The 24933-nt window shown below is 46.1% G+C and overlaps 1 protein-coding gene across 6 annotated transcripts in view; it reads left to right on the forward strand.

Annotated features, from left to right (window-relative positions):
* The first annotated feature begins 3516 nt into the window (after positions 1-3516).
* Positions 3517-24933, forward strand: part of LOC136836761 (probable glutamate receptor) — a 126358-nt gene continuing 104941 nt past the window's right edge. For 2 of the 6 annotated variants that reach the window (XM_067101311.1, XM_067101314.1), the window contains exon 1: positions 3562-4007. Coding sequence is in view for 1 of the 6 variants with exons in the window: in XM_067101310.1 (XP_066957411.1) it covers positions 11801-11803 (3 nt within the window). In the remaining 5 variants the exon portion in view is untranslated. The other 4 variants (XM_067101312.1, XM_067101315.1, XM_067101313.1 and 1 more) reach the window with 3 other exon arrangements.

Here is a 24933-nt window from a genome sequence, read left to right on the forward strand (position 1 = left end):
AGTTTAATAGTTACAACATGGTTTTCGTCAGTGGACATTCCTTTGAAACTATTCAGTTCAACTTAAAATTTTCTGTATAGATAAGGCATGCTATTTTCTTTTTCAATTTATATATATATATATATATATATATATATATATATAATATATATATATATATATAATATAATATATATATATAAATATATATATAATATATATATATATATATATATATATATAAAAATACCTTCTGAACATTTTTCCAACAATATGACGTATTTATCTGACTTTTCTATTCTTCCTTCTCATTTGAGCACAATTAATATTTCAGTTTCTGTAATACTTAGGCTTTTCCGTGTCTTAATTGTACCCATTCCTCTGAATATTACTTTTACTTTCTTTCTAAAGGATCTTTCCAGATTTGCTATGCGCCGTACTGTTTTCTTAGTTTCTTCTTACCATCGTTTTCTTTTCGCAGGATCATTTTGATACGTATTTGTCGTCTTCTAAACTCCGTAGCTACAGTAAACCTGTCCCTAGAGAAAAAGTATTATCTTCTTCTTTTAGGAAGATATTAAAATATATTTTTACTTTTTCCCTCTGTAAATTAATTTTGTCGTGAGAAGGACAAGGTTTCCTGTATACCTCAACTATGTAATGCAGTTTTCACAAAAACTAGATTTTTTTCATTATGGCTTAAAACCTGTACGTCAAAACCTTTTCTATTGATTCGAATTGCCTGTTATTTTGATAACAAGTCCTTTTACATTCTGTGGAATTGTAAGACCATGGTGCTCTCGAAAAAATATTAACAGCAACAAATTCGGTACGTATCGGTAAGAATTTCTGAAACTGGAACCCACATGTACAGAGAGAGAGAGAGAGAGAGAGAGAGAGAGAGAGAGAGAGAGAGAGAGAGAGAGAGAGAGAGAGAGCCTCATTTGCCTCTTTTCGTACTTCACATATTCTTTTAGGCAGTATATTGTGAACGGTGACAGAGACAAACCAACAAATTCGATCTTATCTCAACTTTCCAATTATGGCTCAACAACAGCGCAAGGTTTTAAAAACCTGTGGGTTGAGTCTGTGAATGTAAGCCCTCTGCTCAAAATGTAAGCCGATTGATCGATTTTCTTATGGATGTTTTCATTCAGACTGAGAAAAAAAAAGTTTGTTCAAAAGAATATATCATACTGATCGGATAAACAAATAAATAAAGCATTAGCGAAAACAATGGGCACGTTACTTTAGAGATTTCTAAGAAACGACGTCAGTTGTGCAGAAAGAATTTGAAAGAATCCTTATCTGTATTGCTTTTAATGTTCTATTTTATTTTCTTAAACTGCGACATAATCGTTATATATTTTGTAAGTTTTGCTCATATTTTCTGAACGGAAAAGCTCCTTTATTTATTAGTAAGTGCAGACGAATAACCAACCAGAAACTGAAAAATAACAATCCTCCACCCAAACTCAAGTTGCTTACTACATGGCTATAATTCACCTTGTGTAAAATTTTCATCCCTCTCCGCATTAGTGTAAGATGTTATTGCTGTAGATTAAGCCAGTCTACGCTGGCATGGGCTCTTGCTCCTACTTGATACAGTAATAGCGTGGATATGAGTCTTCAAATTTATAATGTCTTCCTTACTGTGCTTGAAGACGATGAGATCTTAAATCTAAACCATAAACACGCTTCGTGGCTTTTAATTATATTAAAACTACCTTTTCTGGAAAAAAATGTTAAGGGCTCTTGCTCTTAAGAACTTCCGTTTTCGAGTGACGTAAAAAAATACGCTCCAAAATTATATTTATGATAGTGAATACTGTTACTTTTGAAATTAATCATCCCTACACCTTGGTAGGTTTGGGTGTCCAACAACTAAGACGATTCAGCGAATTGCTACATAGCTTCTAAGATAAACTTACCGCGAGAGAAACTGTAACACCTTCCCTGGCTGCAGTGGCACACGTGAAGTGTTTGAGATTGTTTGTTCCCAAGCATCCGTCTTTCAATCACCCTCAATGGGCGGAGTCTATCTTCTATTAGAAGCTCCGGGAGACGAATCGACCAATCTTATTCGAATGCAAATTAAATATGCTGTGTCCTTTCAGAACGTGCTATCTCAACAGTACAGCTCATTAAGTAAATATGCGCTCTGCAGATCTGAATTAGCTTTTATCTGAACAACTGAGGAAATGTTAAAACTGTGCATCCTTTAATTTCTTAAAGTTCCTTTTCTGCGGTAACTTCATGTTTTCGAGGTTTCTTCTCAGTGACATGAAGTGCTCACATAATATGCAAAATAACATTTCTAAAACTGCAACAATACCCAAAGAAGTCTTAATATTTAGAAAAGACGTGGTGTCCAAACGAATTGGCCGTCCCATAAGTTCCTTTAACATATGAATCGAGAAAAGACTCATGTCTACGTATTTACTATAATAGTATTAAGTAACAAAAAGATTATTACTAAAATCTAACTCCACGTTACACATTAATTCACCAGCCGTGTGGATATCCAGTTTGCAAAATTGATAAGAAAACCTATTATAATGCTTAGACTAGGTTGTAATAAAAGCACTTGCCCCTCTCCGTAAACATTGTGTTATTGAACATCATGTTGGCACCAGGGGCGTTCCTAAACATTTTGGGGCCCTGGGGCACCGTCCCATTTGTGCCCCTCTTATGAGGTGGAAGGCGAGGGAAGCAAGCCGAAGCAGCCGGGGGGCGGGGCGGGGAGGGGGTGGGAGTTTTTTATAAGCTCCCCGGGGAAATTTTTAGAATATGAGCAATTGTAGGATCATTTTACAGGCACTTGTAAATGCAAATTTCAGAAATTTTATTTCTTAAAACTAGGTGTACATTGAATAATTGAAGATCCACTTCATCCAGTTAAACATAATGATAAATGGTAAAAATGAGGATAACAGTAATGTATAATATGTGCTCTAATAGCGATATGATGTGGAGGGAGTTAAATGAATCAATATTGCTGGAAGGGGACTCCATTATGTGAAGGGAGGTAGATCAGAGTGAAGGGAGTTAGAACAGAGTGAATCGGGGTAGAACAAAGTGGGGGGGGGTTAGAACAGAGTGAAAAGAAGTTAATTAGGGGTCCCCTATAAGCAGTAATCAGTTGCCTTGGATCGGCCTTGCCCTTACCCCAATCAACTTTACCCACTCTCCTCCGATCCGTATGAGAAGGTCTATAATGGGCTCTACGATTGGGAGGCCCCTACCGGAGAGCCCTATTTCTTTTACATAACATTTTTGTTACATTTTTGTTCACAAAATTGGAAATTGGGGCCCTTTAGTGGGCCCCAAACTTTCGGGTCCAAATATAAATGGGGCCCTTGACCATTTTGGGGCCACTGGATTTAGCTTGTCCTGTCATAGCAGCAATGGTTAAATTTCGCATTTTGCTCCCCCCCACTTTGGGGCCCGGGGGCGATTTCAAACAGACCCCCTTCAGCAACGCCGCTGGTTGGCACTTGAGTTGGTCCTTGGATGGCTTGGGAGGTCATACTTGACTAAAGTGGATTCACTAAAAACGACTGAAAGTGGTAAAGAGTTAAGTCGAGCAAATGTTTATTGAAGTGTAAGGTTCCAGGGAGTAGCTCATGGAATATTTGATGCAACAAAAAGTAGGAGGAAAATTAAAGAATATTTTAAACAGACATTATGATGTTGTGCTTTTGGCCGAGTTCAAACCAAGTCGTGTGTGTGTTCCATGTTGCTGTACTGTGTACGATTCGGTCAGTGATATTTCGTTATCACGAAATAATGAAGTGCGTATAAGGCTTGTTTATAAGAAAAGTGTCATAACAGATGTGATAATGATAGAGAGAAAGGTAATAATTCAGCCAAGCTCAAAATTCAGAAAATTGAGCGCTGTAATGTGAAGGTAGCAAGCAAACAGTAGGCTAGGAGTGTGGTGGTAGGCCTAGGCTGCGTCAATGGAGTTTATGGATACGGCCAGTCTACTTCTTCTATAGGTAAATTAGTCAGCATTTGAGACGAGGGTAATTATCTGATGTATTTCTATTTCTCGCCAAGCAAATGATCCGTCCCCAATCATTTTTCGGTTATTTTTCCGGAGACTCCAGCTACCCCCACATTATAATTTATATATTTTTCTTGGGTAAAACACATCAAAACAAAATACAGTATTTCATCTCAATACATAACCTTCGCAAATGCTTAATAACAAAGAAAAATAACTAATCAAATTACGACTTACAAGGTAAGACAACACCCCCCCACAGCTAGTACGGAAAAATTGTAACCAGTAAACACCCCTGTGTTACATTAGGTTGCTAGTTTTAGGTTCTTTTAGTCCCCTATCATTTCCTAGCCAGTTTTGCATGAAAAACCCATAATGGTTTCTCATGCAAAAATGGGTAGCTGGAGTCTTGAAATGGCTGGCTGGAGTCTTCCGAAAAATTACCCATTTTTCGACTGCTTAGCTTTTGTTGTATGCCTTTTTGACCATTGCCCTTGTTATTAGTACAAACCATGTTTGTTTTCCCATAGGCCTACCCTTATATCTAGCGTTTAAGAAACCTAGGCTGATGTGGAAACACCGCTCAGTGGGTATGGAAAACTAAACCACAGATGTATATTTTATAAATAAGGCGGTAAAACTTGGAACTACTACCGCTACCTGGTTTGCGCGTGTCGTCGACCGGGATAGTTACCGTCATTTGTTACAATTTTTGTGTATATTTATTTCATTTGTCTATGTTTATGACATTTGCCGTCTTTGGTTACGTTTTTACGTTCATCTCCAAGGGCTGTACTCAGCACGGCGCTCACTTTGCTTGTAAAATAGTAGGCCAATTACCGGACAAGAGTGGTGCGGTAGTTGTGTTCATTTTTACCAAATAATGTGTCTGCGGTAATTAAAGCAGTAAATACCAAGCAGTACATCCCAAACTAATGTACGGTAGTATGCCCCACCTATGACCCTTCATATCCATGTCCAAAAAGTGTGGTGGTTGTACATAGAGTTACAGACTAACCTAACCTAACTTGAAATTCTAGGTCCCATTAACCTCAGCAAGAAAGTATGGCAATTTAATTTCAAGGTTGCATCCTAATCTAACCACTCCTTACCTAAGCGAATCTATGGTGCGGGGGGCGGGGGTTCCTACCTAGCCATGCAGTCTTGGTTGACTTGGCTCACTGAACTCATCTCCCCCCTGTAGCATTACATATTCCTGCCATTTTAATTATCTTGAATTCCATAGTTCAACAACAGGAGGAGGGTTTGCTTTCCTTCTTTCCTTACAAGACTATTTGAGTATAAATATAGTTTCCTTGAATGTGGAAGCAGAAAAATCTCATTTGACCATCACCAGATTATGATGCCTTTCAGGTAAAGACATGGCTTTCAGTTGTTCCAACTGGAAGAAGATTGAAAACATTAGGGAACTTATTTGTGAGAATTTATGAAGTTTGATTTTAGTAAACTAATACCTAATATTAAATTACTGATGAGCAGAATACAGCATTGTGTGCAAATGCCATTTTGTGGCACTGGCGCTTTGTTTCCCCAAAAGGTCAGGGACAACCTTCTAAGATACAACAGAGTGGTCATGAATGCTTTAGAAAGATCAAATAGGGACTTGGAAAAATGATGAACCTGTCTCATTGTCCATGGGTGTGTATTTTGCATATCAATAACTTGCCATTCACATTCCATAAAGAAAACAAATGGTAAAATTATCATATGACCATCAGCTGAATTTAATTTGGTGATGTAATCATTGAACTTTACATTCCCAATTTTATGTATGTAATATCATATAGCTTGTTCTTAATAGCGTACTATACTAGTCTCACTTCACTTAACTGCAGCCTTCTTAACTGTGATTTTTATGTTATCAGAATTTTACTCCATACCCATTGTCCTTTCTAGCCAGGGGTTAGTTCATAGACCTCAGAACTGTATATACAGTACATCCCTAGGCAGTGCTTTCAAGACTGTATGATTTAAATTTCTTATTTCATATAAGTAACTTACCAAGTAATTATATTGGTATAGCTTCTACTCGCACGCCAGCATAAATTTTGAAATTCGCAGTATTGCTCCTATTGTTTTAGTGTAGGTGACTAGCCTCTCCCACTTTCAGGGAAGAATAGGAACAACACAGTTGAAGAGCTCAGCTTGTTTATGTTGGTTAACGACTAAACTTCAGTTGTATAGCAGCTTGATTTTGGATTTTTGTCGCGGGATGGTTGTATTTGATCTCCATTTTGGTGAAGTACAGTCATACCCTGAACTTATGCAAGGCTAGGTTTCTGACCCCCCTCGTGCAAGGTGAATTTTCGTGTAATGTTGGCACGGTCTCTAAAATTGCTAATAAATGCTTATTTTTTAGAAATTAAACACTAAATATGACCTTAGTCATGCCCTCAAAGTATTAAGAAGTTAAGTATACCTTAGTTTAACCAGACCACTGAGCTGATTAACAGCTCTCCTAGGGCTGGTCCGAAGGATTAGACTTATTTTACGTGAATAAGAACCAATTGTTTACCTAGTAACAGGACGTACAGCTTATTGTGGAATCTGAACCACGTTATACCAAGAAATGAATTTCTATCACCAGAAATAAATTCCTCTAATTCTTCATTGGCAGGTTGGAGACTCGAACTCAGGCCTAGCAGAGTGCTAGCCGAGAACTCTACCGACTCGTCCTACGAGGAACTGTATTAAACTAACTTTTAAATGAAATTAAAGTTGTAAAGTCCCTGCTCAACGGGTTCTCTATGATGAACCTCCCGTTTTCTACGGTGCCATCACAGCTGACCCAATGTCGCACGTACACAACTTTATTAACATTATTGTGATTTGTATATTTATTACCTGTTCATTTGCCCTTATACATAGTATATGTGTCAGAGCATTTTCTGTGTCCAATCAGCTGTTGTTAATCGTCATGTTTTCTATATGTACCTGTCCTGTTTTGCATATAGAAATAGTTTGACCTCGGGTCACTTGTAAATTTTGTATTGACGTCTGCGTATACGTCGACGTCTGCACACTGCTTTATAAGCAGGCCGCTTCATCAGTAAACCAGCGGTACTTGTCTTCCTGCTCTTTCTTTAGCACCTCTCACTGTGGTGATCCCTGGAGTGGTTCCCGGAGCCATTAACGGATCCAAATGGCGACTTAGTCTTGGCCCGATGAACCAACCCACGCCCCTAACGCACTAACTACAGCGCTCTAACAAAGCGCTCGGGCATTACCGACCCTCATCGGCAAATCACTGGCATCATTAGTGGACCCACACGGCACACCCCCAAGCGTGTATTGACGTGAGTGTTCCCTCACACTCCAAGTGAGAGTGCGGAATGAGCATGGATGCAGACATTCCCTCCCACATACAAATTACTGCGAACTTCTCAGAGGCAGATGTCTCCCTCACGCAACCCCCTCTCGAGCCCTCCTCCACGCCAAAACCTGCGCGCTCCTCCACGCTGGTACCCGCTCCCTACGCAATGCCCCTCCTGACGGCCCAACCGAGGGCAGCCCTCAGCATAAAGCTGCCGCCGTTCACCCATCAGATCCCGGCGTCTTGGCTCTACAGGGTCGAGGGGCAATTCAGGGTGGCAGGCCTGACCGACGAGGTGTTGAAGGCGGACATCGCTATCAACGCCCAACCGGAGGAGATATACAGGAAGGTTGCCCCATGGGTGACGTCAACCACGAGCCCTGCCACCTTCCAGGAATTAAAGGCCACTCTCGTCGAGACCTGCTCCCTGCTGGTCTCTGAGAGGGCCGCCTGCGCCCTCGACCTTGCCATCAACCCCCGACAGGACACGAACTTCTTGGAGATGTGGCATGCCCTCCAGGACCTCCTCCTCCTCCCCAAGATGGACAGCAGTGGCAGGCACAAAGAGAGTAGCCTGTCGAGGGAGATCCTCCTGCAGCAGCTACTCCCAGAGGTCCGTGGACAGATTACGGAGCCCTACACCCTGCAGGTCGAGGACCTGATAAAGATGGCGCAGCAGCTGGCTCACTCCATGAGGGTGCCGAAGCCAGCATCCACGCCTGCACACCCCATCAACTGCTTCCAGCCGGAGGACCCCGCTGGACACCGAGTCCTGCCAGTCCCTGCCCCTGTCACCAGGTCCCAGGGTGCCCACAGTCTGTTCCATCGCTCCCCACCAGTATGCCTCCCTCCTGAAGGAATTCCCAGAGGTATTCAAACCCGAGCTTCATCAGGTGCCCGGGGCCCCTGCCAAACAAGGGGACCCCTGATGCATGCAAAGATCCGGAGGCTTCCCCCACAGCGCCTTCAGGAGGCCAAGAAGTGCCTTCACTGAGATGGAGCGCATGGGCGAAGGCCCCCAGCCCATGGGCCTCCCCCCTTCACATGGTGCAGAAAACGGACGGCTTCTGGAGACCCTGCGGCAACTACAGGCGGCTCAACCTCGCTACAAAGCCTGACCACTACCCTGTACCAAACATGCAAGACCTGACGGCCTCCTTCCAGGGGCCAAAATATTTTCAAAACTAGATCTTTTAAAATCATATTTCCAGGTACCAGTAGCTCCAGAAGACATCCCCAAGACCGCCATCATCATGCCCTTCGGGTCCTATGTCTTCGCCTTCTCCACCTTCGGCCTGAGGAATGCAGGGGCGACCTTTCAGAGACTGATGGACAGCATCCTGGGGAACCTGAACTTCTGCGTCTGCTACGTCGATGATATCCTAATTTTTTCCAGATCCCACAAGGAACACCTTCGGCACATCCAGAAGGTCCTGCAGCGCCTGCAGGAGAATGGCCTTGTCGTCAGGTTCGACAAGTGCACCTTTGGCGTCGATAGGGTTGAATTCCTGGACCACGAGATATCCCCGGGAGGCGTCCGCCCACTTGCATCAAAAGCCGAGGCCGTCGTTAGGTTCCCCACCCCTACCTCCGTCAAAGCCGTACAAGAATTCCTCGGGATGGTCAACTACTACAGGAGGTTCATCCCTGGGGTCACGCACACCATGGCCCCCCTGACGGAGATCCTCAAGGGCTGTCCGAAGACCTTAGTTTGGGGCCCCGACCAGCAGCGGGCCTTCTCCCTGACGAAAGCTGCCCTCGCCAAGGCAACAGCTTTGGCCCACCAGGACCCTAGCGCCCTCCTCCAGCTGACAACGGACGCCAGCAACATCGCCTGTGGGGCCGTCCTGGAACAGGTCGTCAACGGAGCCCCTCAGCCCATCGCCTTCTTCAGCAGGAAGCTCAGCCCCACCGATTCCCGCTACAGCACCTTCGACAGGGAACTCTTCATGGTGTACCAGGCGGTACGCCACTTCAAATTCCTCCTGGAGGGTACGCCCTTCATAGTTTTGACGGACCACTAGCCGCTGGTCCATGCCTTCACAAAGCTGGGGGATGCATGGTCCTCCAGGCAGCAGCAGCACCTCGCGGCCATCGCAGAGTTCACATGCACCATCAAGTACCTCCCCGGCAGGAAGAACCCAGTAGCCAACGCCCTCTCGAGGATCGAAATTGGCGCAGTGCAGCTCGGGATCGACTACGAGGACCTCACCTGGGAACAAGCTGCTGACTCAGAGCTTACCGCACCGCCATCACGTCGCTGAAGTGGAAGGATGTGCCCCTTGCCCCTGGGGGGCCAACACTGCTGAGCGACGTAAGCACTGGCCACCCCTGCCCACTGGTGCCCACCTCCCGTCGTCGGCTGGTCTTCGACATCATCCACGAACTGTCCCACCCCTCCAGCAGGACGACAGCCAGGCTACTGGCGGAGAAGTTCGTCTGGCATGCCATACGGAAGGACACAATGGCCTGGGCAAAGCAGTGTATACAGTGCCAAGCCAGCAAAGTAGGGCAGCACACCGAATCGGGGGTGGGTGACTTCCTCCAGCCAGGGAGATGTTTCAGGCACATCCACGTCGACGTAGTAGGTCCTCTTCCCCCATCAGGAGGAGCCAGACACCTTCTGACAGTTGTCGACTGCTCCACTAGGTAGCCTGAAGCGACGCCCATGGAAGAAGCCACCTGCAAGGCAGCACCGAGGCCCTCCAGCTGATGAGCCAGTTCGTGTCCCGGATCAGAGCAACCACGACAGGGCCCAGCCTTCCGTTCAAGCTGGGACCGTCTTGGCACGCCTGGCTGGGAACGCCACCACAGCACCACCGCCTACAACCCCGCAGCCAATGGAATGGTGGAGAGGTTCCACAGGTCCCTGAAGGTGTCCTCATGGCTCGTTATAATCAGCCGAACTGAAGTACCAGCTGCCCTGGGTACTCTCGGCTGAGGACCACCTCAAAGCTAACAGAGCCTGTCCAAGCAGAAAGGTTTACGGGAGTCCTTGTAGGTTTACGGGAGTCCTTGTAGTCCTAAATCATCACGAGGACCAGGCGACCTAACAATGCAGAGAGAGGTCCGCAACAGGGTTGAGAAGTTGCCTCTGCCGGCGGGACATATACCGACAGGACGTCCCTCTCTTCATGCTCTCCCTGTTCATCCTCCGCCACCCACGTCTTCAGTCAGGAACAATGCCGTATACCCACCCTTAACCAGGCCCTACAGGGGACCTTTCCTTGTACTGGAGAGAGACAAGAAGGCATTCCAGGTGGCTGTCCACAGGAAGGACGACTGGTTGTCGGTAGACCGCCTCAAGCCTGCACTTCTGGAGGATGTCGGGGCCACTTCCCAAAACCCCCTGCAGGAGGTGGCACCCCCTCAGCCCGCCTGCCCTTAAGAAAACCTTTGGGCGTCTCAGAAGGCCCCCGGGTCCGGGGCAGAGAGCAACCCAACACTCATATCCGGTGGGCACCGGGAGGTTGAACACACCCCAGCTGCACTCAAGAAGGGCGTGGGGCTCCCTCCACACCCCAGCAGATATCTGCTTTGATGAGACGTTACTTCACGCCTTGTGGGGAGTATTGTAAAGTCCCTGCTTAACAGGTTCTCTATGATGAAACTTCCCATTTTCTACGGTGTCTCTGCACAGGCTGACCCGAGGTCGTGATGTACACAACCTTATTATCATTATTGTGATTTATATTTATTACCTGTTCATTTGCCCTTATACAGGTATATGTGTGTTGCATTTTTGTGTCCAATCGGCTGTTGTTAATCATCTTGTTTTATATGCACTGTCCTGTTTTGTGTAGAGAAACAGTTTGACCTGGGTCTTGAAATTTTGTACTGACGCTCATGATACGCCCGACGCCCCCACGCCGCTTTATAGTGGGTCATCATCAATAAACCAGCAGTACTTGTCTTCCTGCTCTTTCTTTAGCACCTCTCACAAAGTTACTGTAATTTCATTTAAAAGTTAGCTTAATACATTATCCTTAAAAAAAGAAACAAATGATTGATGTAAAATATAGAGAGTGAAGATCAGTATACTATTTCTCTCCCCATTCCACCAATCTATTTTTTAGAAATCTTCAACCTCATTTTTAAAAACTTCTTTATTCTGTCTCTTTCTTCTTGTTCTGAAATGCTCCATGTCTCTATGTTTTAGAAAGCTCATTTACAATTTGTAGACAGTACAGGTAAAATTAAATCGATTTAAAATTATCTACTGTACCGGTAAAGACATACAGAGAAATGGTAATATGTAGGTTGCGCTAACTATGAACGAGAGAGAGAGAGAGAGAGAGAGAGAGAGAGAGAGAGAGAGAGAGAGAGAGAGAGAGAGAGATAACAGTTGTCCTTACTTAAGAGAGTGAAATTTTTTACGAATTATTTCAGACACAGAGAGAGAGGAAGAGAGCGAGAGATAGAGAGAATTACGTAAGAAACCTTTGACCCGCTAATCGGCAACACTCACCCTTCTTGTCATGGTAAATTGACATGTCCGACAGCTTTGCCTTTGAGCTTCTTCAACGAGCTACAAAAGATGAGGGAAAGATGTTTGTTTGTTTAAAATATGTATCACATACGAATTTTGTAATTACAGTTTTATTATTATTATTATTATTATTATTATTATTATTTGAAAATTAGTAGTTATTATTAGGTAAAAAAATTTATGTATCATACAAAACAATTAAACATACACATGTACCATAAAAATTCTCTCATCTCAGTAAAAGAGAGAGAGAGAAATTATTACTTTTATTATTTAATGTTATTTAATTTACACGTAAAAGCTTGAAAACTTATAAATTACATAAAAAATTAAACATAGACACTTTTGCAGGGTTTCTCAGTATTTGCAAATGTTCGTGTGTCTGTGAAAAACTTGTGTATGACAGTTAGTTAGGTTCCAATGAAAAGTTTGTGTGTCTGTGAATTCGCGCACCTCGAATCGTGCAAGTTTTGGAGCATTTGTGTATTCATCTTTTTGGTAGCCTTCATGCTATTTATAGATAGTTTAAGATTGTTTGGAGCTGTTTTTTCTCTGGTTAAGACATTTATGTATGGACTATGTCTGACTCTAGTGCATCCAGTATTCGTTTTTGCAGTAAGGGCTGAAATACTATCTGTTTGTTCTGACACAATATACAAACCATTGGTCCTTTACATTACTTTCATTGAAGCTGGAAATGGCTGTTGAACTTTTGAACAAGGTGGGTAGGTGGTGGTTAACTACCGTCTGGAAGGTGGGAGTCCCACCTGCATGGATGTAAACATCCCAGTTTGCTTTGGCCGTCGTTGGGTGTAGACGTGTTTTCTTCGCTCGCTGCCCAGACTTCTGTTGAGCTGCCTTTTCCTGGTGGGATCTTTTTCTTGTTTATTTTTGTCTTAATTATGAAAGCTCTTGATAAGCCCTGTAAGCCCACCTTCCCCCAGCATGTGTGTCCTGGGGTTGGCGATAAGAAATGTAATAGCTTTCGCTCTAGTATTGATATGGACCTGCACACCCTTCGCTCTTCTTGCAGGGGGCGTGTGTGTTCATGTACTTCACCTTGTGCTGAGTGTTGTTCCTGGTCGGCTGAGCAGTGGGTGAAGTTTGAGGGGAGGAGACAGTACCGAAGGAAGCCTGCCAAATAATCATCCAAGGGTTACACACCCCCCATGACTCCCTTGATGGCTAACCCAAGGGGATCAAGCTTCTCCTCCGCAAGCTTCCCCTTCTGCTGCCTCCTGGGTGAGGACTCCCCTCGCCTTCTCTCACTCGCTTCATCGGGTGTTGAGGGCCATGGGGGAGCAGACGATCAGGACATCCTCTCGGGGACCTCTCCTCACTCCAGGGGGAACTTTTCCCCCGTAGCGAGTGGAGTTCCCTCTATTGACCGGACTTTGTCTTCAGGTATGGCGGTAGGGACTTCTCTCGGGGGGGCAAGCTCCAGACCTCGCTTCTACCTGGCTCCACCTGAGTCTGCCTGGCAGAAGACCCTCTACAGACAGGAGTCTGTAGAGGGTCTTCTGTCTCACCTGTCTGGCGCGCTGGTGGTGACCCACGCCGTGACTACAGCTACTATGTGCACCATTACCATGACTGCTCTCACCAAGATGTTGGTGACTGCTGCCTCTTACCTGGGTACCCAGGTGACAGCAGCGCCTGCATCCCACCACACTGTGCCGCTGCCACCTGGCTTCCTGGCCCCGCTATCCCAACTAGGACCTTCTAGGATGGTGACTTCAACCGTGCCCTATCTCACGGCTCCTGCTGTTGCTGACTTCCGCACATTCCCCACCATGGTCCTGGCTCCTGACTTACCTGGCTCTCGGCCCGGCCTGGCCTCCTGCACCTGCCCCGCTTGTGCCAGGCACTCCTGTTGCTGCTCTTGGTTCCCCTGGCTCCCGGGCTGTGCTGGCTGCCCAGTCACTTCTGACTTTCTTGTTGACGTCACCACTGCCCGGGTTGCTCCTGCTACCCTGGCCTCTCTGGGTGCTCCTGCGTCTTCTGCTGTCCCATCAGGATGAGGGACTTGACTGCCATCCTGGAGAAGATGATGAAGAAGAGGTCGAAGAAGAGGTCTCACAAGGTGTTGTTGTTGTCTGCTACCTCCTTCCCTTCTTCTTCCGAGGCTCGTCAGTCGAAGAAGAAGGCTGTCTCAACCCCCCCCCCCCCAAAGAAATCCCATCCTGGGACTTCTAAGGTATTGCCTCCCTCCACAGGGGAGGCATTGGGATCTCTCATCGGCTCTTTGCGTCCCTTGAGCCAGGTAACTGAATCGTTGACCCCGAGTCTGTTGTTTCGGGAGCCGAGGGTGTGCAGACCTCGGTTTGCACACCCGTTGCTGCACCTGAGAAGTCCACTTCAAAGGCTGGCACTGTGTCAGATGCTCGGGTACCTCAAACTTGTACTGGAGACACCTCTCTCCATACTGATGGGGGCACAGGACAAGAGAAAGAGCCTGGACATCTAGGTGTTTCGGCTATTCCTGCTAGCACTTCCTCGAATGCCAAGCAAGGTTCCCGGGTAGGTGCTTTGGCCTCTCAAGTCCAAACACCTGGTGAGACAGAGAAGAGGTCCCCTGTACAGGTAGTGCTCGAGTTACGATAATTCGCCTTACGATATTTCGAGTTTACGATGGGGTTAGCAATTAATACTGATATGACAATATTTAGAAAATATTTTAAGATTTCGCGCAGGCGCAGGCAGCAGCATACAATTGGGCAGCGAGAGAGACCAACTTACAATAGACCAGCTTCTTTTCTTCCACCTCATTATTTCATCTTCTAGTTGAAAAAGTAAAAGAGAATGATAAAAGTATTGTTAGTAACATTATACTCTTGCATAAATGCGTACAGCCATAAACAACCGAACGAGAAACTTGTTTTGCTAATAATTGAATCGGAAAACTGTTTTGCTTGCATTTCAACCATCGTACGGTTAAACAATTACCGTAGTTATGTTATAAATGACATTAAGTGCAATAGGACTGACATATTTTTTACACTATACCCTTATTCGCTTTGGAGAAAAGATCGGCAAGGAAATATACTTTTACAGTGACTTTAAGCTGCAAGTTGTAGCTGAAGCTGAGAAAACAATGTTCAGGCTGCTTATAACTATAAATTGTCGTGCATCGGCAACTTGACCGTAAATAAAATTGGAGAGAACGTGTTTTAATCAAAACTACTGGGCATGAAAGAACACATATTACTGCTGTTTTCATGCCGATAAAAGATAAATATGTAAAGCTCATATTATGATGAAATCAAGAGAAAATAGAAAATGGAATCTTGATTTTTTTACACGAAAACAAACATGCCCCCAAAACGGGCAGCTGTACCCTCGCTAACGCCATCTATTAACGAAAATAGCTAAATTAATTTCACAACGAGACGTATTTAAGTTATATTTCGACTTAAAAACATTTTGAGTAACGAAAAATATTCGTCCCAAATAAATAAAGTATCTATGTTCATTTACACTAACTAGAAGCAAGAAAAGCGCTCTGAACCAAGTTAAATGTGACAAAATAAACACTGCGTAAACATTTCCAAAACAAAACATTGATCGCAGTTTATAATACAAAAGCAATAAGAGAATATGCACAGTTGGATATAGTGTAGTAAAGCATAACTTTTTAAAAGATCCATGGAAAAGATGCACATTCGTTATGTTGATATTTCTATAATACTATGTTAATATGTGAATAGAGTTCAGTATAATGTAGGCTAGGCTACCATATCAGTAGCCTATACGATATATCATAGTGTGGGATAAGCCTTGTTTGTTATTCAGTTTCTCTTTATACTGAATTATCATAAGTCAATCTGCATTGAATCTGCAGAATTAGCTGACACTAATATTACTATACTGTTTATGTATAGAGTATACTGTGTAGTGTAGGCTGAGTTACCATATATTTACAGATGGCACCGATTACCCTAGTGCAGGCTAGGCTATATTCGAGATACGATTTTTTCAACAAACGATGGGTTTTTTGGAACCTAACCCCACCGTAAGTCGGGCAATACCTGTACAGTCTTTCACGAGGTCCTGGCTTCGAAGAAGACTTGGGCTTGCCAAGAGGACAGGGCAAGTTCTCGACTGCCAGCCGCGCGCTCAACTCCGCCTAGTCCTCAGTCACGTCCTTGGGACAAGGCTTCGCCGAGGCGAAAGTGTTTTTCTCGACCCGAGTTGCTCTCATCACCGCGGGTTGGTGACCGCTCTCGGCCCACTGCTACTGCTGGTTCTGCCAGCAGGACTGGCGGGGGTGCCCGATCCTCCTCACATGTCCCCTCAACCTCCTAGGCTTCCCCTAGTGCAAGTTGGACAGGAGGAACTCTGGTGAGCCGTCTTCCCAGAGTTTTACTACAAAGGCCTATGCTCCTGGCTCGGTCCTTGGATCAACCAGATCGTACACCTGCGTAGTGCAGGATGGGTCCCAGGGGTCTGCTGAGGTCCTCCCTCCTGCTGGGAGAGTAGATCGGGAGGACTGCATCCTGGAAGGACTGAAGGGTCCTCTCCCCCAAGATACAGAGGACTTTTGCAGAGGCCATCGCTATTTTGTCAGCACAGCAACCTGGGGAAAGGGGACCATGGCCTGTTTCAGGATTGTCTCTTCGGTACCAAACCTTATGGGGTCCGGCTAAGGAACCTGGTTTTGGTGGGCTGCTGTGGTCCAGACTTGCCGAGGGGGTTCTCAATCAGGTGAGTTCTTGTGTCTAGGCAAGATAATTCGCTTCGTTCGAACCGCTTGGACAAGTTGCTTCCCCTCCTCTGCCTTGACTGAAGCAATTCTACATGCTCTTAGGAGGTTCATTGCAGCCTAGACAGGTTGACCTGGATCTGGTGCATCTAGGTCTAGGTCTCTTGTTGCAGAAGCTTACTGCAGAAGGTATCTCCCTTTTGCAGCAACCCTGGAAGCCACCACCATGGTGGCTCTACAGGCAGTCTCCTGGTTGGGTCTGTGGTCGTTCACAGTATCCAAAGTGGCTGCCTCCTCGGATGCTATCGTGCCTGAGGACTCCACTCCTTGGGAGACTGCTGTGTCTGGATATAGAGCCATTCCCCACCTTGCCCACCAGATGGCAAACATTTGGGCCAACCTGGTTCTCAAGCAAAGAGACGCTGTTCTCTCTCATTTTGCCAGGTCTGTGGAACTCAAGTCGGCAATGACCCTACGGAATGGACCGTTGCTGGGTTCTGCCTCTCTCATCCATAGGGAGCTGGTAGATGCTACGGTGGACAAACGTCGGGCCGATGACAGCGACCGTCTTGTGCACCAGGCAGTGGCTAAGACCTCTGGGTCTTTGTGCTCCACCGCGGCCCAGCCTTTGGGCCATGCTAGCACTTCCTCGAACCCTAAGAAGTCCCAGACTTTGAAGGGATCCTGCTGGAATACCCAACCTTCTTCTTCCACCGGAAAGTGTGCAGTTGCGCCCCTTTCAGCCCACTTTCCAGTCTGGTAAAGGGGGCAAGCGGAAGAAGAAGGGGAATCTCTAGGGGGGGCGTTCCCCTCCAGCTGCTGCCAAATGTTGGGGGGTACCTGTGGAGCCATTGGGCAACATGGCAGCGTTATGGAGCCGAGACCTGGGCAGTGGATGCCCTTCAGAAGGGATATCTACTCCCCTTCGAGTCTAGGCCACCCCTCACCGTCTCTCCGGTCCGTCTGTATACCTATGTTCCTGAATCTTTGAAGGAGATCGCACTAACACAAGAAGTGCAAGCCATGCTGAGCAAGGGTGCTGTAGAAGTCATGTTGAATCGATCCCCAGGCTTTTACAGCTGGATCTTTCTCGTGGAGAAAGCCTTGTGAGGTTGGAGACTGGTCATAGACCTCTCTCCCCTGAACCATTTCATTCGCCAGCCAGACTTGGTTCACTATGGAGACGGAGCGATCTGTACCCGTCCCCACCAGGGAGAACGACTTCATGCTAACGGTGGACTTGAAGAATGCGTATTTTCAAGTACCCATTCATCCATCCTCTTGCAAATACCTTCACTTTATGCTTGGGGAGACAGTCTTCCAATTCAGGGCACTCTGTTTCGGGCTCTCGACCGCTCCCCAGGTGTTCTCGAGAATGTTCACTCTGGTGTCAGCTTGGGCCCGTTCGCATGGGATACGTCTGTTGATGTATCTCAACGACTGGGTAGTCCCGGATAGCTCCCGCTTGCAGTTGCTATAGGACAGGGATCGGCTTCTCAAGTTTTGCCGCAATCTCGGGATCATAGTAAATCTCTTTCCGAGGAGGTGAGAAAGGACTTAGACTGGTGGATGGAAGACAGGAACCTCTTATTAGGAATATGCCTACATACTCCCCCTCTGGACATGCTTCTGCTCTCAGACACATCAACTGAGGGATTGGGGCGACACCTGGAGGAGTTATGACTGGGATGTGGCTTTGAGATGACAAGCACCTTCACATCAATATCCTGAGCTCATGCAGCCTCCTGGCCTCCAAGAGTTCCAGGGATTGAGTGATGGACACCATGGTGTTGATGAGTAACAACATTATGGTGGTGGCACATGTCACCGGGCAAATAGTGTCCTGAATGCTTCAATTAGTTGACAATGCAGGTGCACGAGCTGTCAGCCAGATATATTCCAGGCAAGAGGAATGTAGTGGAAGACAAGCTCAGCCACCAGAATCAGATGATCGGGATGGAGTGGTCCCTTCACCCAGACATCGCGGAAAGGTTGTTTGACCTGTGGGGGCATCCAGTCATTGATCTGTTCGCCACCCAGCTCAACAGAAAACTTCAGGTCTTCTGCTCAGTCGTGCCAGACCCATGGGCCACTGCGGAGGACGCATTCCAACATCCGTGGGACAACCTTCATGTCTACACCTATCCTCCATTTTGTCTGATTCGCAGGGTGATCAGCCAAGTGATGATCACTCCGAATCTCAGGATGTGGTGGCTCCCAAATGGCCTAGGCTGTTTAGTATCCTGACCTGCTAGCTCTTCTTTCCGAGGCACCGAGAGAGATTCCTCCCTGGCCCAACCTGCTGTGTCAGCCCCACGTCGAGTGGTATCACTTAGCAGTGTAGCCCTTGTGTCTTCATGGCTGGCAGTTATCCACCATCTCCAGCCAACAACAGGCTTTTTGCATCGCGCAGTAACGGAGATGGCTGGATACCTCTGCAGCGATATACCAGGGAGCTACAGTTTAGCAGGCCGCGGACTTCCTCGTCTTTCTTCGCCAAGAGAAGTTTCTCTCCGTTTCAGCTGTAAAAAGCTATAGGGCCGCACTTGGTCTAGTCTTGCAGCTGAAAGGGGTAGATATCGCCTCTTCTTTCTAGATATCTCTACTGATGAGAAGCTTCAAAAGGTCTTGCCCACCGAGGGACCTCAGGCCCCCTGCGTGGGATGTGACTCATTCTAAGGAGCCTTACTCAGGCACCATACGAGCCTTTACAAGAGGAGTCAGACAGGGAGCTGACCCTCAAGACCGTCTTCCTGCTTGCCCTGGCATTGGCGAAGAGAGTTGGTGAACTTCACGGACTTTCCTTGGTGAACTTCACGGACTCTCCTTTGATGTTAAACTCTCGAGAGGATGGGGATCGGTTACGCTTGATTTTGTCCCAGACTTCATAGTGAAGACTCAGAACCCATCTGTCCCTGAAGCTACGTTTGAGTCCTTCAGGATCCCCTCCCTAGAGGAATTCGTAGGTAATGACCCAGATGAGATGCTAATGTGTCCTGCTAAAGTGCTGTGGCACTACCTGAAGAAAACTTGCCATCTCCGGCTTGAGCGTCGACAACCAAGAAAGAGGTGTCCAAGAACACAATTTCTTTCTGGGTTTGTGAGACAATCAGGAGAGCATACTCTGCTGCTGGAGAAGACAACACCAGGACGTTCTGCCTGAGAGCTCATGAAGTCCACAGCATTGGTCCGCCCCTCGCATTCTGGAAGAACCTGTTGGTTCCACAGGTATTGAAAGTGGGGGTGTGGTCTCAACAGACCACCTTCACTTCCTTTTACCTTTGGGATATTGCTCACAAGTCCTTTGTTCTATTTCTTTTCAGGATCATAGAAGCAAGCCTGCTCCTTCCTCTAGCAAGGGAAGGAAGGAGATTATGACAATAAGACAAACCCAATGCTTGTATTTGCCTTACTGTCACCAACTTTCAAGGTTCATCCTAGCCTACTTTGCTTGAACTGACGTTTTCCTCATTCATGCAAAAAGATCCAGAAGGCTGACAATTAGTCTCACGTTTCTTACAACCCAATCATTTTGTCAGAGGCAGTTTTGCCTTCCTCACTATCAACCAGGAAGGGAATACAAGGTGTAGCGAACTCCATTCAGTTCAAAGAGACTCACTCAGATTCCTCCCTCCAACCAGTGAGTCTTCCTCCTAATGTAAAGGACCGATGGTTTGTGTATCGTGTCAGAACAAATCACAGTTTTTATATAAGCAACTCACCAAGTAATTACATAGCTCTATAGTTTCTATTAACCAGCAGCTAGAATTTTTGAAATTTGCAGTAGCGCTACTTTGTTTTGGTTAAGCGACTAACCCCGCCCACTTTTGGGATAAGACAGGAGCTAGTCCAGCAAAAAAAGCTCAATATGTTTCTGCTGGCTGATGGCTGTACTTCAGTCCTTAGCAGCAGCGTATTTTTGGATTTCTTTAGCTTCTCAGTTGGTCATAGTACTACAGTTGGTGAAGTATTCTCTTTATGGTAGCCTTTTTGGCATATTTAGACAGAGTCAGGTTCTTTTTCAGATCTAACTACCGAATGTGACTGTCATAATTCTGATCTTAGACATTCTAAGCTTTGTTGACTCTTGACTTGTCGACTATGTCTAATTATGGTTCCCAAGGCTTTCAGTATTGCAGCAAAGGCAGAATAATAGGATAACTAAAGCCTGTTATGACCCGCACACTCTCTGCACATCTTGTAGGGGTCAAATTTGTTTGCCAGACTTGACTTGTAATAAATGTGAACATTGGGATGTCAAAATGTGGAAAATTTAAATAGTCTCTTATCAAAACTGGACAGAGACAAAAAGAGAAAAGCTGCTTCTAGAGCCAATAGTAAAAAGACGTTAGCTAGTCAGGTTCCTGCTAAGTCAGTGTCTGATAATGTTTCTTTACCTGTTGTTGCTCCTAATCCCAGTTCTCATTGTGTTCCACCATCTCCTCTCCCCGGCTCCCTTACTCCCAATCCCAACACCATTGCCAGAGTGAGCCGAGCGTTAAAAAGAAATTTGAATTGTTGGTGAATACTATGGAACAGATAGGCGCTTCAGTGAAAGTCCTTTTGGACAAGTGCAGTGTTAAAAGTGCTGGTGAAGTGTCAGTGGAGGAGGTAGCTGTCTGTCCTGCCTATTCTCCTAGGCAAAGGTCTCTGACAAACTCCCCCAAACCTGGGAGGAGCCAAACTGGTAGCCCAAAGGAGTTCAGTCTCAGTCGATCTTGTGGCTGCTTCCCAGGTCACGACAGAGAGTCACTGGAAAGGCGTCTCTATGGAAGTGAGTCGTCTTTCTTCTAGTCTTTCTTCAAGTGATTCGAGTCCCAGACACCAATGGTGTTTTAAAGATGAATCACGTCCTTTGGAGAGACATGTTGTTGATGCATCTCTTTCCCCTGCAGTTCCTGTAAAGAAGCCCAAGGAGTCTTCTCTAGTAAAGCCGTCTTGCAGTGTTTGGGACAGTCCTGAACATTTCTCCTAGGATCACCCGGAGTTAGAAGGACAGCTGTCAACAGTTAAATGTCTAGTCCCTTCTAGCAAGCGCTCTTCCTCGGCTTGGATCGTGGATGAGCCCCCATCAGTGGCGCCACAGCGCTCTCCTGGAATTAGGAAAGCAACAGCAACCTTTAGTGCCTGAGCTTCCTGCTCCCTCTACAATTATTGATTTGGGACTCCCTGCTGCTTCCGAGCGCCCATTAGCTCCTGCTTCCACAGCACCTGACTCCATCGTGTCTGTGTTAAGACCTTTGGCGCCAGAGCGTTCGTTATTGCCAGAACACCCATTAACGGTGGCTCCAGAGCTCCCCATGGCTTCGGAACGTCTTTTATTACAATGTCTGGTTCTTTCCAAGTGCCCATCAGTCCCCGAGACTTTGTCTGTGCATGAGCGCCAGTTGGCTCCTGAGCTTGTTTTGTCTTCTAAGCACCCTATGTCTGCAGAGCCTACCTGGACTCCTGTGCTCCCTATCACTTCTTCTTCTAAGCTCCTGACACCTGCTCCTGTTTTGGGGATTTTGGATCCATCCATTGCCCAGCTGCCCCTTCATCCTCAGTGTCTGGCCTTGGCTCAACAAGCTCCTGTAGTAGTGGATCCTTCCTTTTTGTCGATTCAGTGACAGTTAGATAATATTTTGGGGTTAATCAAGAAACCCCCTTCGACACCTCAACCTCTTGCGGAGTTGTCCCCCATTTCTTCAGAGAAGGAAGAAGAAATAGACCCTGTAACTCCACCAACTGCTTATGCTTCGTTTCTAAGGTTTATGTTGACAACATTTCCAAATTTCTTCTCGCCATCAGCTCCGGCTTCCCTGGTGTCTGCATATTTAGTGGACAACCAGACTGTTAATTCTTCGAGACTCCCTGAGATGGTACTGTCTTCCTTTGCTAAGAAGGCGTTAAATGAAGTCGAAAGTTGGCTCTCAGGGAAGAGGGAGCAGGGAAGAGCCTCCTTTGGTTGCCCTCCGTTGAGGCTCTTTCAGAGGAGATATCTGTCTTATGCAACTGGAGAGGCCCCATTCCTGGGAGCCTCTGCCTCCTCCCAGGGCGACTTCTCTGGTCTGATAGACTCGTCCCGGAGGTCAGCTTTCAATTCTGCAAAGATCCTGTTCTCGACTTCAGAACTAGACCATTTGATCAAACACCTGTTTAAAGTTTTCGAGGTGCTTAGTTTTTTGGATTGGGCGGTGGGTGCCCTTGCTCGTAAGACCAAGGATTGTCCTCATGTCCTGGACGACTACACCTCAGATTTTTTGGGTGTTATCTCTTTTCTCATCAAGGGTATAAGGGACGGATCTCTGGAGCTGGCTTCCCTTTTCGCGATGAACATTTTAAAGAAAAGGGGGCTGTGGTGTTCTTATACCACTAAAGGTGTGACCCTTTCACAGAAGTCCGCTCTTCTTTATTCCCCTCTGGATAAACAACATTTGTTCCTACAGGTTATGGTTCTTCAGATTTCTTCTGACCTTCCAAAGAAATCTACTCAGGACCTCCTCGCTCAGCCTGCGAGGCGCCCTAGAGAAACTCCAACATTCTCCTCTAGGACGGTTTCCCCTGTCCAACCTCAGCCCTTTTGTGGTAGTGGTAGGCAAAGAGGCTTTCCCAGACCATGTGCTAACACCCAGTTCGCCTCTTGAGAAATCAAGAAGTCCTCCTCTAAAGCTCCCTTACGTAAGTCACACCTTTAGTGGTATAAGAACACCACAGCCCCCTTTTCTCTAAAATGTTCATCGCGAAAAGGGAAGCCAGCTCCAGAGATCCGTCCCTTATACCCTTGAGGAGAAAAGAGATAACACCCAAAAAATCTGAGGTGTAGTCGTCCAGGACATGAGGACAATCTTGGTCTTACGAGCAAGGGCACCACCGCCAATCCAAGAAAAAACTAAGCACCGAAAACTTTAAACAGGTTTTGATCAAATGGTACGCCAGTAGGAGCAAGGCTCCATCGCTTTTGGGAATGATGGGAAGCAAGAGGAACAGAAACCTGGATTGTGGAAGTTTTGAGGGAGGGATACTCCATCCCATTCTACAAAAGCCTCCTTTGACCAGCTCGCCGGTCGTATTGATGGTCTACCCAGTAGACTCTGAGAAGTTTTCCACCCTCTCCCAAGAAGTGTCTTCCCTCCTCAAGAAAGAAGCCATCGAAGTGGTCGAGGGTACTAGCTCTTTGGGGTTCTACAATCGGTTATTCGTAGTCCCCAAGGCCTCAGGAGGCTGGAGGCCAGTCCTGGATGTAAGCGCCTTGACTTTGTTTGTCCAGAAAACCAAATTCAAAATGGAAATAAGCAAATCTGCCTTAGCATCCATTTGTCAAGGGGATTGGATGATTTCAGTGGACATACTTTTGTGTTCCAGTTCATCAGGACTCAAGGAAATTTTTAAGGTTCATTTTCAAGAACAGGGTGTATCAGTTCAGAGCCCTTTGCTTCGGCCTAGCCACGACTCCCCAGGTTTTCACGCGAGTCTTAACTCCCATAGCGAAAAGGTTACATCTGATGGGGGTCAACATTTTGCTCTGTCTGGACGATTGCCCATTTGTTCTCGGTCGAAGGAAGCATGTATGGACGGCCTGTAAAAGACCCTTCTTCTAGCCCAGGAGTTGGGCCTTTTAATAAATTTTCAGAAGTCACAGCTGACCCCTTCTCAGGAGATAGCATATTTGGGGATGAGGATAAACTCTGACTTTTTGGGTTTTTCCCTCCCCCAAAAGGATAGAAGCCTGCCTTCAAAAAGTGGAAAAATTCCTCTCCCTTCAGACTTGCTCTGCAAACAACTGAATGATCCTTCTAGGGACCCTCTCTTCCATAGAGCACTTTGTGTCTCTGGAAAGACTGCACGTGAGGAACTTTCAGTTTTATCTACGAGCCAATTGGAACAGAAAGAAACTTCCGAACACTTTTGTTTTCCCAATAACTCAGGAAATTAAACAGGACCTGCTGTGGTGGAAATCAAGGGACTGTCTCAAGTTAAGTCCCTCCTTCCTTGAGCCCTGACCTAGTGTGTTAGTCAGATGCTTCAGACCTAGGTTGGGGAGCTCTCCTGGGAGACAGGGAAGTCTCCAGAATTTGGACTTCAGAACAGGGCAAATGGCATATCAACATAAAGGAGTTGAAAACAATTCAATGGGGATTACAAGAGTTTGCTCTAGAAGTGTTCGGAAAGGCAGTGACAGTCTATTTGGACAATACCATGACCCTGTCTTACGTCGAGAAGCAACGGAGGACATACTCTTTTACCCTTTGCGAGGCAGTAAGAGCTTTTCTCTAGTGGGTGGATCAAAACCAGACAAAGGTCCAAACCAGGTTTATTCAAGGAAAATTAAACATCTTAGCAGATGAACTGAACTGCCAAAAACAAGTGCTCCCTACAGAGTGGACTCTGGATCCTTTAATGTGTCTAAAACTTTGGAAACTGTGGGGAAAGCCAGTTCT

The sequence above is a fragment of the Macrobrachium rosenbergii genome, chromosome 56, assembly GCF_040412425.1.
Source record: "Macrobrachium rosenbergii isolate ZJJX-2024 chromosome 56, ASM4041242v1, whole genome shotgun sequence".
Taxonomy (NCBI): Eukaryota; Metazoa; Arthropoda; class Malacostraca; order Decapoda; family Palaemonidae; genus Macrobrachium; species Macrobrachium rosenbergii.